Source organism: Suillus bovinus (genome assembly GCF_016758785.1).
Source record: "Suillus bovinus strain UH-Sbo-P2 chromosome Unknown EDB93scaffold_49, whole genome shotgun sequence".
Classification (NCBI taxonomy): Eukaryota; Fungi; Basidiomycota; class Agaricomycetes; order Boletales; family Suillaceae; genus Suillus; species Suillus bovinus.
The window spans coordinates 27,874-45,164 of NW_024542105.1; the positions used below are offsets into that span (position 1 = coordinate 27,874).

Sequence of the window (17,291 nt, forward strand, 5' to 3'; positions counted from 1 at the left end):
GTCCGCTCCCCAGTCACGGTGGCTCTATGCAGCCACCTTTGCTAGTCTCTAAAACTCATACCCAAATTGATCTGGCATCCGAAGAAGGCACGACATGATGTCCATCTATTGTCGACCTTCCCCTTCTTGAGTATCAACATGCTCTCCCAATACACAAAGAATTCTTTCTGGTTGCAGAGGAGCGGCTTCTCAGCGATGCAGTCAACAAATGCACAATGATGATGCCTTTGGAGAGGGAGGACTGGATTCAGGTTGCGCTAGCAGATGCAGTTCAAGAATGCTTAGAAAGGGTTCACATTCAGGCTCTTCGGTCTAACTCAGCCAAGTCGGTGAAAGATGAGCTTAAAGGTAAGTCACATCTCGAAGTTGGAGAAAGGGTTGATGTAGGTCAACAGATTTTAGTCGACAGTGGGCGGCAAAAAATGCGGGATCATTGGACACACAGCTCTCAGTGCCATTCGACCTTATAATGGAGACTGCTGATGAGGTAGCGTCCATCGTCATTGATCGAGGCTACGATCTATGTCCCTCGCTTTGGTCCAATATATTGGAAGTAAAATCGAGGCAAGGCAAAATTGGAGCCCTCATCAATGACGCAATGTGGCCTCTCAAATTCATTTACAAGAAGGATGAGACGACCGGCCAATGGATGGTGTTCGAACACAATGCAATTCTAGACATGGTTCTTGGCATAGTGTGGAAACTCAAATACCTGCTCAATGTCACTGACCTCGATAACCTGTACTGCACGGCTGTAGCTGCAGTCTACTGCGTGTTATTGCGACTTTCTTCCGGAAAGTTGAATCGTACAATCCTCTTCACAAGCAAAGCTTTCAGATTTATGTACGACATATCGATGAAGCACATTACTGACGTCATCGAGAAGGACAGTGTCTTAGGAAAGCGATGCTTAGATGTAAAAAACTATACCTTCAAAAGGCTAATTGATGTGGCATCACTGTGATGATATGCGTAGTACTACCACCTGCTGTTACAAGAACATCTAGACGCTTGGGCCCCTACTATTTTTCTCCTGATCCTCCTCGTATCAGCCCTCGCATCATACCCTTACCCCGACCTTGCCCTTGTCATCCTCGTCATCCTCGCATTCCCTTTCGCCCTCTACCTGTCGCTTCAGCAAAGCCAGTACATTTGGCCGGATCCTTTCGCTGACGAAGCATACCCATGCTCCGTTTCACCACCTGACTGATCCTGCGGACAGTCCCCTTGCCCTTACCATCTGGATGGTAACCTATGACACGATGCATGACGCATCCCCTTTGCCCTGCTTTTCCTTTCTTGATCTCTGACTCGGTGCGCAGTCGCACATGCGACTTATACTTAGATCCGCAGTTGCACGATCGTGCCCCTGCGTGTTTCACTTCTCATTCTGATCTTTGACTCACTTTCTTATCCAGCACGTTCTACCTAGATCGAACGTGTCTTCCTATTATGGTCTTACCCTTTACCGATTGCCTCTCCCGGTAGTACGAGTTATCATCCACTAATACGTCTCCTGTCCTCTATATAAACTCGCTACCATGTACCATATTCCCCAACTTGAATCTACTTGGTTCTTGACCTCCTACTCTCACCAGAGTGATCCTTCTGCCTCGCCAGCAGTCTATATTCTATCTTCTTATCTGCTCTTCGCGGATAAGCCTATAGTCTCGACCTTTGCTCATCGACTTCGTCGACGAACAAAGCCCCTGTTAACTAGTCGGACCTCTGTCCTTCTAATTAACGACGATCCTTACGATTAACCTTCGGGTGTCGTAAGCCCAGGCCGATTTAGCTTATCGTCTCGCATCCGCGTGACATAAGCTACCCGATTTGGACATAGGCGTCAAATCGTACTTGCCGAAGACACGCCAAGTACGACCCCTAACCTTGGGCTAGCCCAAGGACGTCCACAGACCGTTGACGACACAAGCTCTGTTTGAGCGTCGCCAACAGATACCATCCAAGTCGTAACACCTGCTAGAACTACTACTAGTACTCACTACATGAAGAGGTAGTATTATAAGTAGTGCCTGGGATTTATTACCTCGTCTGACCGGTTAGCCTGAGGCCTTCAGGCTTGTACTTACTACTACAGTAACACTACGCAATGATGAGATGCATGATCAGGCTTCTTCGAGCACGTGACTCACTGGCATAATTTGCACGGCATCCTTTGAAAGTCACTGTACGCCGGTCAGCCTGCAAGTCACACTGGCATGGCCGTGGTGGTGAGGCTGGAAGAATGATTCAGACGGCTTTGATAGGCTTGCTAAACACTCATGGTGAGTTTCACCGCGACTATGCTGATTTGCAGCATAATCATCATCTTCAACTGACAGCGAGTCTCAAGCCTGCTCAAGTCACGGTCTGCGGCGGCCGCACAAGGCTTGCCAGTGGGCCTGCCAGTAGTAGGTCAATTTTGGACACTGGCTACTGCCATACTGCAGCTGAACATGTCACTACTTGGTTTATAATTGTGTGTCTATGCCTTAAAGGCTTTTCTCGGTGAGTTTATTACTGTGACCACTAGTAGTACTAGGCGCTCATTCTTCTTGACGTCTGCTCAGGCTTTTCGACATCCGCTTGTTCACTGAGCTCATGTTAGCTCATTCTCATCACTCGCAAATCATCCGACTCATTCTCAAATCTTGATGTTTGCTCATTCTCCATGCTCGCTCGATGTTCACCCATTTTCGACGCCTGCAGCTCTCATTCTCATTCTCACTTGTCCTCATTTCCATGGTGCGTTTTTTTAAAGCAATTTATATTTTTTACACATGACTCTACATCTTCCAGCTTGTCTCGTCCATCTTCTCATCTTCTTCCCTTCTCCTGCGCTCATCCATCATCCGTATTCCTCTGAGCCATGTCAGCAGTTGCTGACATGTGCTGGGCGTTTGCGCATGGTATTCGTGGTGTTGGGAATGGGCGCAGAAGCATGATGGTGGGGCAAATTTGGTAGCCCTCCAACTTGAAGTCATTACAAGGACTATTGGGAGCTGGAGGGCAATTTTTCAGCAAAGAAGGTTCACCCTGGTGATCTCAAGACAGCCGCTGCAAACGAGGCAATGGGTGGTTTGTTCGTCCATCATCTACTATGTTTGCCTGAACCATGCCAGCAGTTGCTGACGTGTGCTGGGTGTTTGCGCATGATATTTGTGGTGTTGGGAATGGCCGCTGCAGCAGCATGGTGGGGCGAATTTGGTGGTCCTCCAAGTCATTACAACTTGAAGGACTATCAGGAGCTGGAGGACAATTTTTCAGCGAAGAAGGCTCACCCTGGTGTGTGATTTGAGTAAAACTCAAAATTTCCGACTAATGGCAGAACTATGATGATTGGAGAATGGAGGAGGACAGAATTTTACACTAGGTCAGTTTGCATCGTTTTGTCTCTTCGCAGAAACTGACTTAAAATCATATTTTACAGATATATTTTCAATGTGTTTATTTTCCTTGCGAATTTGAACCTGCTCCGGCGCTTCATTCAACTTGTGGATTGACTGATTTTGGGGTGCACTTTGTTCACTTGTGTTTGTGAACTTCACCAGACTTTGTGGTTCTGGACAATTACTACTACATTGTTAATCATCTCCATCACCATGACCAAATGATAGACCTTGTAAGTCCAACCACTTTTCCCAGCGATCTAATGTTGGATAATCTTTTCAAACAGATATGGCACAAACTCTTTTCTCATCAAGTATCGGCACTCGCAGACGAGCAGAAGATCGCATTGCGGTAAGTATTTGTTAACTCGTTGGCGTTTTTTATTTGCTAACATGATGAAGTGCCAGCGCAATTTCCTCCACGGCGTGATGAGTCCAACAACACCTACCAATAACCCGGGTGTTTCATTGGTCAACCCCCACGTGAACAGCGTGTTCGCTACCACAAGACGCGGCCTTACGCACTTATGCGTTGGCACTCAGGCGACTTTGCGCAATCTCAGGGTAGTTGTGTGCGTTTCGCCAACCGTATTACCTCGGTCGGAAGCAGGGTATGTCTTTGTCTATACTGAAGGTCAAGCTATCTTAATTTTCACACAGATACTATGAGAGAACAAATCACTGACGCGCTGTCTATGACTTAAAGATCTCAAGACTACTACCACTACCTACATGTTCATAATGATTGTACTATACTCATACCAAGCACACAGGAGCCATAGAAACAGCCGCATCACAATTATCATGATTAGTGTACAGTAACTACATCTACCCCTTACATGTATCTCAAATGTGTATCAAACACGTTCTGTTATCGACGCACGTGACTGATTTTTTTTTTTGCGTTGTCATCGTTTGCTTGTATCCCTTTTCGGACATTCAATACCACCCTCTGAGTACTATGTCCGACTGGACTCTGCTAGTACCGCTATCAATCCCAGTACTCAAGATCAAACTCTTCATTGCACACACTGTTTCAGGAAAAGGTCAGTCTCCCATTGACAATTGATGTGCAGAGCAGGACAATAAATGTCCCGAGCTGAGTACATCATGATAGCACGATGATGATTGACTTCAACTATGGATCCCACCAACGAGAGCTCCGAGTAGATCGACGTATGGGGGATGGTTTGGTGCATTTCCTTCTCCATGACTTTTCTTTATGACTACATTTCTCCTTAGTTAGCTGCTGCCATACTATCGATCATGCACTGGCACAGTCTTCTAGGAACAGCGAGGATGTTCCCTGCATCCGGATCACCCTCTCAGTACCTTTGCTTCTCCTAGACTTTCTGGCTCACCCGACCCAGAATCTCCCTTTAACGAAAGTGACGCAAAGATGTTCCTGGCATATACTATCTATTCATATGAGAGTCTGAGACTCCGAGAGCGTGGCGGACTTTGGTGCGCTCTCATCCATCTTATACAATGCCGATGGGATTGACATGTATACCAGCTAACTTGGCACAGTTGAAAGAACGTCTTTGCAGACTGAAGTTTATCATTCTTAAAGGAGCCAAGGACGAAGTATGCATGCACGCCGCGGCTACTACTAGTATCGCACACGGCAGACTTCGAAATGTGCGATGCTTCTGCAGTGCAGATTTTCCATGACTTGAGTTGTTGGAGACGTGCCAGGTAAGCTCTTATGCAACTTTGAAAGCTTTATCTCATTCGATCAGAGTTGTCACATAGGCTCATGGCCACCGTATCTCACGTTCATTCTGGTCCTCAAGGTTCGAGCGCGCAGAAATCAAGCTAGGTTCTGAGATATTTTTCAGTTGTGGATATGACTGCTCACAAAAGGGCCTCAGTTCCTCCGTCATTTTTCGACGTGTTTTTGATACAACGTGATACTAGGCCTTTCATGAATGCTGGGCTTGAACGTGGCGGCCCTCTATGAGATCATGGTACATGAGGAACCTCTGATATCACAGCTAACATTAATGCTCAAAAGAGGGCATCCTTCAAGCGAATTATATATTGTCATTATATATTGTCATTTGCTGTTCTCCCAAATAGGTACTCACTTATGTGCACCGACCAGCATATAAGACCCAAGCTTGTTGGCTGTCGGTCCCCTCATCTCACAATACTCCCTTGAGTGGTCCCTTCAATCATTTTTGCCGTTCTCACCTATCCCCGCCTCCATGTCGAATGCCGAGGGTGACACGTTGCCCATGGATGAATCAGCTGGGGGTTTGGACAGCGTGTCACACGTCGACCATTGGCAGGTTGAGCACACCGCGTCAAGCATCGAACCTCAGCAGGCTGAGGGCAGTAATGATCATGCAGATATGGCTGTGCAGGCTCAACAGAGACGCAGAATTGCGCAACTGGAGGAGAAACTCGTGGCTCTTGAATCTGGTCGCACCATCAAAGAAAGGTATAACCACCCTTGCATTATTAAGTTTGGCTTCTCACTATCATAATACAGGCAATCAAACTATTTTGTGGCTCAAGGACGAGCAATCAGGCATGTTGTGGCCCTATTTGATAGCCTTGAGGATCTAATTACTGAAAATGACCAAAGGCATGACGTTGAAGAGGATGCTGAAACCACCTGCAAGTAAGACATTCCCTAGGTTTGTAGACGCTACTCATGATTTGGTGTAGTCAAGATCGGTTGCAAATAGGCTACTTCACACTCACGCACACCCTCCGGTGGTTTCATTAAAGAGCTATGGAGCAGGAGTACGAAGAATACGCTGAAATGCTAAAGATGGTTGATTTTCACAATGTCAGTTATTGCCTTGGTTTGACTCAACTTTTTTTCAGCTTCGTCAAGGGGCTGACGCTGCTTGAGGGGACGATACATCCAAACTGAAAGTCCTCATTTCCGAGTGGGTCAACCATGAATTCAAGCCCGATCCCCCAGTCGATCCGGATGACAAGCATGCCCGTGGGTTTACCAACGATGCATGCGGTAGCTTACTTTGCCCTTCGGAACTTGATTGGAACAATCCAGAGTAAGTGGAACTTTCATAATCCAGAACAAAATCACTCACATATCACCAGTGTAAAGGCAGGCATTTGGGATCGTGCAGATGGCTACATCGTGACCGATCTCTCCTTTCCGGCATTCTTATATAAAAAGTACACTGCGAAACCTGATGATCTGGAAGAGGGACTCTTTAAGGGTAAATTGCTTCTGCAGGTGCGGTCCAGCAGCCTGAGTAGCCTGGAGTTTATTTCACTGGTTTTCTAGGCCTATAAAGCAGTATTTACATCACCTTCCTCAGCTAAAGATGTCGAAGGCGACGGCAATGGGGCGGATGTCATTCAAAACAATAGATGAGGCAGGAAATCATTCAACACAATCAAGGTCAAGAAGCATGTAGCGCAGATCATTAAGATGGAGAAAGTTACCCCTCGGTCAATCACGTACATAATTTGCCAAGTGGGTCATAGAGTTAGTAAGTCTGATGGTATCTAATGATCAATTTGACAGGTTATAGAATTTTCGGCAGCAGGTAGCACGGTGAATTTGTTGCAAACGCGTAAGGTATACAAAAATATCGCTACTGTATGTAATCACGGCGAAATAAAGTTTAAGCCACAATCGGCTCGTTCCAAGTCGAAACTCGATAAGGAAATCTAAATAATCTAAATCCAACACATCCCCTCGAGTGAAGACTTGAACAGAATAGTAAATGAAAATAAAATGCACCCCCTGAAATTAAAATGCAAAAGTTTGCTCTGCCACTGTTGCGGCCCTCTCAGCGCCTTTCCCACGAATTGGGGTCTCATTGCAGAACACCCGAATGTGTCCTTCTTTCCCACACCGAAAGCAGACACTAGGTCCGCGCCCTTGAGCCGAGCTGACTAATGCAGTGCGCACCTCCTCAGTAGCGCCGCTGCCTCACCGAATGTCTTCATTGAGTAAGCGGTTGAGCACATGATCGAAAGTAAGATCTGCAGTGGCTGTTGAGTCGAGTGAGATGACAAATGAGTCATATGATTTGTCGAGTCCAGTCGTAAGCGCAAGAATCCGGTCTTCATCGTCCACAGTAACATCAATATCCTCCAAATCCAGAGCCATACCCTTGACACGACTAATCCAGGCAGACATAGCCTCTCCCGTACCTTTAGTCACTGTCAACAACTTCCGTCACAATGCCATCCTGGTACCTAGGCCACGTGCACGATGGACTTGGGCGAGCGTCTCCCAGATGACCTTGGGATTGTGATCACGCATATGAGCAAGCTGGTCACACTCAACGCGAAGGATGATTTCTGCCCTCACCTCTGCCATCTTCTTCACTGACCTCCTAACCAGCAACTTCTGCAACTCTGCCTTCACCTCGTCATCTGTCTTTCCATCCACATCCACCTCAGCAAACACCATATCCCATAAACCCTTTTGGATAAGCTCTGCCTCCATTCAGATAGACCACTCGCCATAATTGGTATCTCCAAGAAGCGGGAAGCGCGAAATGCGGTCCAAGTTGTCAGTCATGGTGATGGCGCCAGGAACATGAGGTAATAGAAGCAAAAGAAGCACGAGTATTAATGAATAAGCCCAGAACCGTTGATTCCGAGACTTCTGCTGGTGATGGAATCACCAAATAGCTCCGAGATATGACCACAGGGAGCTCTGCCTGTTTGTGTGACATGTTTGTATAAAATTTTCGGCAGCAGGTAGCACAGTGAATTTGTTGCAAACGCGTAAGGTATACAAAAATATCGCTACTGTATGTAATCACGGCAAAATAAAGTTTAAGCCACAATTGGCTCATTCCGAGTCGAAACTCAATAAGGAAATCTAAATAATCTAAATCCAACACAGGTCTGATTTGGGCTCTCTTCGGTCACATCCTGGCGGACTGTTGACGGGGACTTTGACTATGTCCAATTCTGGCGGACCATTGTAGATTTCTTCGAACAGCCTCCCGGTCGAGAAGCTCGGCACAGGGTAGACAAGCTCCTAGAGTGGTGGACTAGGTGCACTATTGGCTATACCAGCAAGCCTGAATTGAACCGGTCGTCTAGGAAAGTTTTTGGAAGGAGCCGCCATGACGAACTGAGCCAAGCAGCAAATAATAATATGTCTGTAAATGCTCTTACAAGGCAAAGGGCAGCACGCGCTGATGCTGTTCTCGACTCGCCATAGTACCTTACCATCATTATTCATTACAAGCAACCTGTGACATCCTTACAATTCTTAATATTTGCTCCAATGTCATATGATATTTTGAATCTGCTATGTGTAATAAGGATACTCATGAAATGGATCTTCTGGAGCACAAGGTTTTGCAGTTAATGACTGATCTCCAGAACACCATACAGGATGCCACAGCTACAACTTTTTGAGACAGTGGTGTATAGGCCATCACCGATATATGATGGCGCCAAACAGCAATTTCTCCGTCAGATGGAGGAGTTGTACCACCAATATCTCAAATACACGTATACAATATCCCTCTTCAGGGCACACAAATACAGAAACACGATGATATGTAACACAACACACATCATCTTCCTGTCATTAGATACTAGCAATTCAAAGTACAATTTTTAGATTCCTCTCATTGTGTTCGATACCCTGAGTCCATCAAGTAAGACAGTGACCTTTGTCACATTCGTATTCTCTATTTTCATGATAATAGGCTATCACACATAGATGTCAGTGCCAAACGGCAAGGTCATCGTTGGATGGAGGATTCTCACCTCGCGAGATCCCGAATACATCCATCCAGAATTGCCATGTGGCGCGTAAAGAACGCTAAATCATAGTGTCTGCGACAAACCCCATATTGTATCAGTGAACGGTAAGTGAGATAGCGAGGTAAGCCATCGGCCACTATTGTCAAAACTGGAGCCAAGGTACTATACCATAGAAATATAGCATCGGAGTCAAACCGCAACTTCTTGGGATGGAGGCGCAATTTAACCACACCTGCCAGTCATTAGATGCTCGCAGAAAGTTGGGTAGAGACTCGAAGCAAGATATGATTCAACTGTCACTCACTCGTAAATACTCCCTAGTTGCTGTGGAAAGGTGATGCGTCTTTGCACGTATTCTGAATTGAAATATATACTATGAACATTACATACTCACAGTCACAGAAGGTTGTGCAGTGACTCGAAGTAGAACATAGGTCAACTTGTCGTTAGCTCATAGGCCAAATTCAGGAAAGACAGTGTGGTCATAATGATCTCTGTATTTGTTAGTCGTCATGCCAATCACAGGACAAAAATATGAACCTGTGAGATGAGCACAATGAGAAGACGTCGCGAATTCAAAGGCCCACCGATGATACTGTAGATGGTCGAGTAGAGCCACCTGACTGTGCCAATCAATAATACCATCACGACATCAGGAAACTGAATGACTAGGGTCCCAAATCAACAGACAGCGAGTTCCTCCTAAAGTGCGAAAAAACACTTGGAGTGATGATGCTGTGACGCGGCACACATGATGTTGGCGATCTGCAAAGGCAAAGCTTATTTGCACGGATTCACAATTCATATATTATGTACCATCATTACAAATCTAAAAGTGATGGTGTCAAAGTTAAAAGACACTACAACTATGTATTTTTGCTCACACACACATTGGGGTTGTCAATATTTAGGATAGGTTTACATGTTGTACGAAATGTGAAGAAAATATTTGAAGTTTGAATTGACATAAAGAGGGACATATAACTTCAAAATTAATCATTGTTTTGGACGACAATCAAGATATGAAATATCCATGGCCATGTTGTCACTGACTATACATCAACTTAAACAAGAAATATAATCTGATTTCCGGCGTCTGCTTGAATTTTAAGTTTAATTATTGCATACAACTTCGTACGAAACTTGAAGTTTGATATGCTTGCCAATGTTTTAAGTTTTGTCGAACAATAAGGGGCTACACAAAATTTGAAATTTACACTGGCAGCAAAATGTGATGGCCAAACTTCAAGTTTCGCCTTCGGACAAAATAAATCGCCTGATCATCGCCCGCTCATCACTCAATCGTCGCCCACTCATGAAGGACAAATGGCGATCTGACTAAAATTAATGTCTCATTATCATACAAGTATGGTATGGTAAAACTATGTCTGAGTCCAAGCTACGCAAAACTTGTAAGTATGAATGAAAAAGGAGTGAGGGAACTCTTACTTGAAGCTCTTGTCATGAAATCGTAGCTCACTGCCGAAACGTTGCACATGATCTTGTTAGTAGCAGGTTGAAATTTGAGGGAGCGCTTCCATTATGTGGAGGTCATTGGACCATTGGCGTCCTTGGTGAGCGAATGTCGCATACGAGAAACCCCTTCTCGAAGATTGCCAAGATGTCCTTGGAACCAATCTTCGCAGCGAGCCGACCAAAAACCAACATTTAAGCCCAACGTGTTCCAAGCATTGGGCCAAGGCCACCATCAAACTATCTCTGGACCATCACCTAGAAAGTGCGACTGTTAGTACTACTGATGGGACTGAACTGACCTGTAAAACTTACGGTGGTCTATGTAGTACGTTCCACACATGAAATCAATTTCCTCCTCTGACAACCCATCATCATAGTAAGTCTGATCGCCATCGCCAATCAATTGCTTGCCAAATGGAACAGCTTCTGTTGAAATACCGTCGAGGACAGACGGAAGGTGGTTGAAACCAAGGCTGTGCAAGGCCAAACGCCATATGAGTCCTCCATGCAGGAATGCAGCCCTCGCCTGGGGACGATTCATGAACTCGTGGCGGAGCTGCTCATATATGATATAATCAGCGTATAGGGGATTGAAAGGGGGCTGTCGATGCCCTAACGTGTAGGTACGAAGTTCAGAAAGGGGGCAACAATAGTGGGGCGCGACACTCATGTTCTGTAAGGTCCTGAATCCAATGCCTCTTTGAAGCAAAGTTAAGGCAATCTGCCTCATGTCTGAGCCCCAATCACGGCGCAAACACATAACAGCAGTGATGGGGTTGAGGACAGCCAGAGTCCAGAATACAAGATTTGGGGACTTGCGGGGCTCGATAATATAATACCGACATTGCGACAGCTGCACACGCGAGATACGAATATAAGGATGTGAAATTTGTAGAGATGGGAGGGGTCCAAGATCCCAAAGGTCAGGTGGGATTGTGTTCAAGTCAGACTCTTTCATGTTGACAAAACATGCAATGAACTTCGTGATGCATTGACGTTGTGGCTCCGTGATCGAACCCGTTTCTGCCGATGAATCACCAAGAAGTTTGCGAAGCTGATCCCATTTGGCCGTTTTAATCCACTCATTCGCTGGTAGGAATGATATGGTGGGAGCAGAGGTAGGGGCAGTGCTTCGATATCCGAAGTAATAATGCAATACAGGAACGAATCCTTCGATGTGTGTATGTCTTGAAGAAAGTGAAACACCGCTCCCGAAGTATGTGTATATATCATTGGCAAAACTGGAAGGGGGTGGAGGCGGAACCTCGGAAGGGGAAGCTACGGGGAGAGAAGGCATGATATCATCGTCATCCTCGCGATCATCACCATCAGGGATGCTAGTGGGGTTGAGTGCGAGACACAAGTCCCATTGATTGGAAAAAGAATCAAAGACCCTGGTGAACTTATTGTAGTCTCCCCAGACCTCCTCAACCCTAGCCTTCGTGATGTGAGTGCGCAACATGAAATCATTATAATCGTCTTGGGGTTGCCATTCGAACACCCACATCCTACTGGACTTGCCAGGAAGGCTGTGATTCTCGGCCGAACGTTGATGACTCAGACGAGCCTGTCGTTCAGATGGGGTCTCCTTCTCCTCCTTCTTCGCGTTCTGCAAGGCTTTGCGAGCAAAAAACGCCTGCCAATCTTCGCCATGTCTCTGCCCACTATTTTTATGGGGAAGGGGAAAACGAGAGAGGTCTTGTTGAGGTTGAGTGGACAACGGTGCTGGCTGGCTCGACTCAGGGTCACATATGTCATTGGGCTGGGCAAGCCAAGAATGAGAATGGGACTGAATGCCCCAAGCGTCGTTGTTCTGCAGTTCGCTTGAGGTAGCGCTAGTTGCTCTAGTGAGATCGTCTGCTGAGGGGCAATAGAGCTTCCATATCCTATTGCCGGAAACACCAGGAGGCCAATGCACCCAGATCGGAACTTTATAGTGCTCAAACATGATCACGTCCGTGTCCCAGGCCAGACTATAAGCGCCATTAATGATCATACCATTGCATGGTACGGCATCTGTAAGATCCCCGACAAATGTACGAGAAAGTTCCATCACCCATGCAGATAGGATAGGACATCGAGGGTCATTTGTTAGGAGGGAAGTCCAGGAGGCAGAATTATTATGAGGTCGATACCGGCGAGCCATAATGAAATACGTGCAAAGAGCTGAGATCCCTGAAAACAGACACAATCAGTCATGATCAGCGCGCATATAGATGAAAAATATACCTAAAAATGCATCGCGAGATCTCAGGGCGACCTTCTTTGCAAGCCTTGCATCAGTATGGGACCTCAGGTATCCATAGTCTTTGGGAGGTCTTGGAGCTTGGCCATACCAAGGAAAGTGCATGTTCACTGCTAACTGTTGCAAACACCACAGTAACTTTTGCTCTAGGCTCTCCCATTCTCGCCGAACGTCTCCACGCAACATATAGTGGCCATCGGGTGTGGACTCTACGGGCAAAGAGTACAGTGAATGGTTGAGACATGCAAAGACAGCTCCACTAAAATCAGGGCTTGTTGCGATGAGGGGAAACCATGGGCGAGTCTCGTAAGCCCACTGGGTGGTCAGAGCGTCTTTGATGTTATCGGGCGAAGAATCGAATTCGAGTGCAGGATTCCAAGGTCGAGGGATAGGAGGGATCGTGGCTGGAAGAAAGGATGCATTTAAGGACATAAAAATTCGCCCTTCATGCGTGAATACGCGGAGCTTGGGAGTCACCATGGGCGCCATAGTGAAAGGACTGGGTGATGGAAGAAAGCTTGCAACAGTACAGACTATTGCACGTGAAAGGCCGAGAATGGGTTCAAGAGAACACAGCAACAGTACAGACCATTGCAGTATTAAGAGAACGCGGAGAGCAACAGTTGTGCACAGCCGGTAAAACCTTGCAGCGGGGTTTAAATTGCACGTAGTGTACGCCGCACAGAGATAGTAGCGCAGAACACGCCAATGCCTAGCAGTACAGACCACTAGGTGATGATCAATGAGAGTCCGAGTCGAAGAGAAAAGAGAAGACTCAGCAGTACAAACGGCTGAGCCTAAATATAGATGGAGTTTGGGTTGACCGAGACCGACATTGACAATGAGATTTGCTTTGCATGTGACTTTATTTGCGGATGTTTGTACTTTCTGATTCAGCCTAGGCCTTTACACTTAGTACTGATATTTGCACATAGCTTATAGTACTTACTCCACTGGCGCAACGGTCTGTACTGTTGCATCATCCCTTACCCCCCCCTCGTTCGACACAACAGTGGACTTTGCCTTTGACTTTGACTTTGACTTTGACTTTGACTTCAATGCGACGGTCTGTACTGTCGCGTCTCTGGACTTCGACATGACGGTCTGTACCGTCGTGTCTCTGGACTTTGACTGGTGGCGACGACTCGACGGGGATTTGACGATGCAATGGTCTGTATGGACTTCGACACGACGGTCAGTAATTGATTCAGCCTTTACACTCAGTACTGATATATGCACTTAGCTTATAGTACCTCAACCTCTACTGGCGCAATGGTCTGCACTGTTGCGTCAACCCTTATCCTCTCCTCCTTCGACACGACGATGGACTTCGCCTTTGGAGTTGCCGACACGATGGTTTGTACTGTCGTGTCATCCTCTCTCCTCACACACAGAGGACCTCAGCTTTGATTTGTCGACATGACGGTCGCGTTTCTGTACTTCGACTGCATTATTACATCGTTCAGCACTATGCTACCGCGACTCTCAACCAATTAAACTTCTCATCTGAGATAGATAACCTCTCAATTTGACGTTTTGTCAAACCCGCAAGCCATTCCTCGTTGTACAGCGCTTTAGGCAAGCCGTCCATTTCTGTTCTGGATGTCTTCGGATTACCAGATGAGCGTATCCGTTTCATCGGCTTTGAACCTTGAGGCGCGAAAATATCATGATCCAGCATTCTTTGGTGATCAATAATATCCAATTCCCATTCGATCACATGGCGCCAAGTCATGTTCTTGACACGAAGAACCGTTTCGATATCATTTTCGATGTCACTCTCCTCTGAACTCATGCCGGCTTCTCCTAATGTCCTGACCAGTTTCTGAAGCCACTGCCAGGCCGGGAGGTCTTCCTCATCCTCGTCAGTCTTGTACTTAACGAGATGGTCAAGAACCGTAACTCTGCGACTATATTTCTGAGAAGGCATCAGTATTCAAATAATAACAACAATAATAATGTAAACAGCTCTCAAACATACATTTTTTCGACGCGTTGTCTGACGAGTCACTTTCAAAGACTCATCCTTCTTCATGATTAGCCTTTGTTCTACCTCTGCAGGAGTCTCCAGTCCACCCTTTGCTATAACCTTTGGTTGTGCAGCCATCCAGACTGTACAGAGGCGCTTGTAGCGGTCTTGAAGAACTTCCTTAAAATACGCCTCTGATCTTCGGAATGGCCAGCTCTCTTGGTCACCCCTTCTATGCAATTCTTCAAGGAGCAAGCCAACGACTTTATCGTTCCAGGGGCTTTTGGGGCTGCCTTTAAGATCAAAGGCAATATGGTTGCAGTTGGGACCTGGGCCGTCTTTGTATTCATATGCACAGACATCATCATGACTAGCTGGTTCATGGAGCATGAAATCGCTGTCTTGAGAAATGCTGAAAACGTCTTTGAAGAGACGTCGCACTTCTCCCTATATATCACTGTAAGTCGTAGCTTCCATACCATGTTTTGGCTTACCAAAATAAATTCTCTTTCATAGCTTTTCTCAGCCACCTTCTCTTGCCGGAGTTCTTTCTCCTCTACCCTTTTCCTCCAGGGACTGTGCTTGTGCTTATTGGTGAGTGGAAACTCTTTGTCAATTAGAACACATCTGAGTGCGGCTTCTACACCTCTCGCAATCACATCTTCCATCGCTGTAGCAGGCTGTGTATCGTGCTGTGAAGGCAGTGGTCCATTGTCTTCGGAAGAATGTTGTTGAGGCACTTCCTGTCCGTCGTTACTACATAAGTTTAAATCTTAATCAATGGCATCGGGCGCTTACTTCTGATCCTACCGATACAAGGCGAACTCTGTGCGTTATTCCACGAGTTTTCTTTATTCTCTTAATTGCATCCAAGGACGAGTTACCTGGTCGTGGCTTTGCGCATGGAGATGGTTGTCCTGCATCTCCTGGCATGGGGATGTTCATATCTACATCCTTGTCCTGAGACCTGGGACACCTGGAAAATCTCTGTTCCATCTTCGCCAGCTCACTCTCTTTTTCTGCCTGGTAAGTATTTCAGCATGTTTTCATTTATATACGAAACATGTTCTCGCCTTTAACTTGAGCACTTCTTGCTGAAACCTTTGGTCCATCTCCGTGAGTATCGCACTCTCGCGCTCTCAAAGCTGTTTATTGTTATCACACCATTTTCATGTCGGATTATCCGCCTCACCTCTTCGTTTGTCTTTCTCTTCAACACTTCCTCACGCTGGGCTAGTGTTTCACACAGCTCTGCTTCTCACTGCTCCCGTTCTCGTGCCAACTGTTGGACACGGGTCCTCTGTCACAGTCATCAGCGTATGTCTGGTGGTCACATGCTGCAGCAGGACTTACTTCAATTTCTTCCTGGGCTGTTGCTAATTGTTCTTGCTGCTCTCTGAGAGTTGTATCCCATTGCCATTTCATCTCCTTCATGTTTTGCTCGTGTTCATTTTTTTGTTTTTCCACTTGCTACAGAGGCCACATGTCAGATGTTGACAATGTCATTGAAATACTACGAACCGTCTGCATATTGCTGAATCAGTTCCTCCTGACTGTACACAGTTTCGCGTAGTTTCTCTGAGTAGTCGACTTCTTTGATGCGATGCCTTGTCAGGCAGCACCTGATCAAACAAAGTCTAACACCATTAACTTTGAATCATGCAACCTAGATGTACCTGAATTGGCGGCTCGCTTTTCCCCCCTGTCAGGGCAGAGTGGCCCTTGTTGGGGGCTGGCTTGCGACATCCAAGTCCATTGTGGAGTCCTCTTGCGATACCTAGAACTGACACTGAGCCTGGCATGATTCATCAATCGCTCGATGACTGGATGTACTACGCATTTTGGTGTGTCAAACTGGAATCTGGTCTGACTCTCATCTTCCATTTCGTCGTCAGTCAAACAGGTTCGTATCGTTGGCTGTTTGTATGTTTTCTTGCTTAATGCGAGCATGGACATGGTGCGGTGTTTCAGACATGATAATGGGATTCGGCGTCCTCTGATGTTTAAATTTTGGGCTTAGCTTGGATCCTACTTATGTGGGTTTACCATTATTGTGTTTAGACTTTGCGGTCACTGGTATATTACCCTGACGACGGTGCTGCATTATCCGTTTTCATGATCAGGCCCCTGAGCGCTATTATTTCGGGCGCTCCATGTCGTAACTGCAAAATTGAGGACACAAAAGAGTCCCAAAAGCCTAGGCATACAAAACATCGTAAGATTATATTTATTGTTCTGGTCACCACATTCTGCGAAACAAATAAGACAATAGATATGGTGTATGGTGATCGATTCATCGGGACACTATGCACTCTTCTTTGGGACACTCTGCACACTGTGCAGTTCAAAGGTAAGCACCACTAAAAACTACTATAAGATCGCCCGCTATCATCGCCCACTTTCAAGTCACTCCTTATCCTCAGCGCTGGTCGCCTATACTCGTCATCAAATTTTCATTTGTCATTCCTGTGCAATGGTCAACACT

The 17,291-nt window shown here is 46.1% G+C and overlaps 9 protein-coding genes across 9 annotated transcripts; 5 read left to right on the forward strand and 4 right to left on the reverse strand.

Annotated features, from left to right (window-relative positions):
• Positions 1 to 215: 215 nt before the first annotated feature.
• EDB93DRAFT_1252676 (uncharacterized protein) lies at positions 216 to 1,210 on the forward strand (the record flags this gene model as incomplete). Its single annotated transcript, XM_041453316.1, has 3 exons — positions 216 to 348; positions 396 to 916; positions 977 to 1,210. 3 exons carry the CDS (start codon positions 216 to 218, stop codon positions 1,208 to 1,210), a joined length of 888 nt encoding a protein of 295 aa, XP_041305295.1.
• Positions 1,211 to 2,245: 1,035 nt separating this feature from the next.
• EDB93DRAFT_1105813 (uncharacterized protein) lies at positions 2,246 to 4,074 on the forward strand (the record flags this gene model as incomplete). Its single annotated transcript, XM_041447543.1, has 9 exons — positions 2,246 to 2,285; positions 2,343 to 2,479; positions 2,710 to 2,745; positions 2,800 to 2,871; positions 2,991 to 3,285; positions 3,552 to 3,622; positions 3,677 to 3,741; positions 3,953 to 4,000; positions 4,050 to 4,074. 9 exons carry the CDS (start codon positions 2,246 to 2,248, stop codon positions 4,072 to 4,074), a joined length of 789 nt encoding a protein of 262 aa, XP_041305296.1.
• A 1,525-nt stretch (positions 4,075 to 5,599) lies between these two features.
• On the forward strand, positions 5,600 to 6,747 carry EDB93DRAFT_1252678 (uncharacterized protein; the record flags this gene model as incomplete). Its single annotated transcript, XM_041453317.1, has 6 exons — positions 5,600 to 5,835; positions 5,887 to 6,018; positions 6,129 to 6,205; positions 6,256 to 6,418; positions 6,468 to 6,606; positions 6,658 to 6,747. The coding sequence occupies 6 exons, from the start codon at positions 5,600 to 5,602 to the stop codon at positions 6,745 to 6,747; spliced, it is 837 nt and encodes a 278-aa protein (XP_041305297.1).
• Positions 6,748 to 7,560: 813 nt separating this feature from the next.
• On the reverse strand, positions 7,561 to 7,743 carry EDB93DRAFT_1072688 (uncharacterized protein; the record flags this gene model as incomplete). The annotated part of the gene is made up of 1 exon (XM_041444994.1): positions 7,561 to 7,743. A coding segment is annotated over one exon (183 nt), but the record flags the coding sequence as incomplete, so codon positions are not given.
• A 501-nt stretch (positions 7,744 to 8,244) lies between these two features.
• EDB93DRAFT_1050171 (uncharacterized protein) lies at positions 8,245 to 8,406 on the forward strand (the record flags this gene model as incomplete). Its single annotated transcript, XM_041444672.1, has 1 exon — positions 8,245 to 8,406. A coding segment is annotated over one exon (162 nt), but the record flags the coding sequence as incomplete, so codon positions are not given.
• A 2,418-nt stretch (positions 8,407 to 10,824) lies between these two features.
• EDB93DRAFT_1252680 (uncharacterized protein) lies at positions 10,825 to 13,326 on the reverse strand (the record flags this gene model as incomplete). The annotated part of the gene is made up of 3 exons (XM_041453318.1): positions 10,825 to 10,847; positions 10,905 to 12,767; positions 12,822 to 13,326. The coding sequence occupies 3 exons, from the start codon at positions 13,324 to 13,326 to the stop codon at positions 10,825 to 10,827; spliced, it is 2,391 nt and encodes a 796-aa protein (XP_041305300.1).
• Positions 13,327 to 13,678: 352 nt separating this feature from the next.
• EDB93DRAFT_1252681 (uncharacterized protein) lies at positions 13,679 to 14,247 on the forward strand (the record flags this gene model as incomplete). Its single annotated transcript, XM_041453319.1, has 3 exons — positions 13,679 to 13,718; positions 13,773 to 14,031; positions 14,088 to 14,247. The coding sequence occupies 3 exons, from the start codon at positions 13,679 to 13,681 to the stop codon at positions 14,245 to 14,247; spliced, it is 459 nt and encodes a 152-aa protein (XP_041305301.1).
• Positions 14,248 to 14,265: 18 nt separating this feature from the next.
• Positions 14,266 to 15,169, reverse strand: EDB93DRAFT_1295143 (uncharacterized protein; the record flags this gene model as incomplete). The annotated part of the gene is made up of 2 exons (XM_041454609.1): positions 14,266 to 14,707; positions 14,819 to 15,169. Coding segments are annotated over 2 exons (753 nt in total), but the record flags the coding sequence as incomplete, so codon positions are not given.
• Positions 15,170 to 15,697: 528 nt separating this feature from the next.
• Positions 15,698 to 16,762, reverse strand: EDB93DRAFT_1338689 (uncharacterized protein; the record flags this gene model as incomplete). Its single annotated transcript, XM_041455402.1, has 4 exons — positions 15,698 to 16,106; positions 16,160 to 16,276; positions 16,483 to 16,542; positions 16,595 to 16,762. The coding sequence occupies 4 exons, from the start codon at positions 16,760 to 16,762 to the stop codon at positions 16,065 to 16,067; spliced, it is 387 nt and encodes a 128-aa protein (XP_041305303.1). The 3' UTR covers positions 15,698 to 16,064.
• Positions 16,763 to 17,291: the final 529 nt, after the last annotated feature.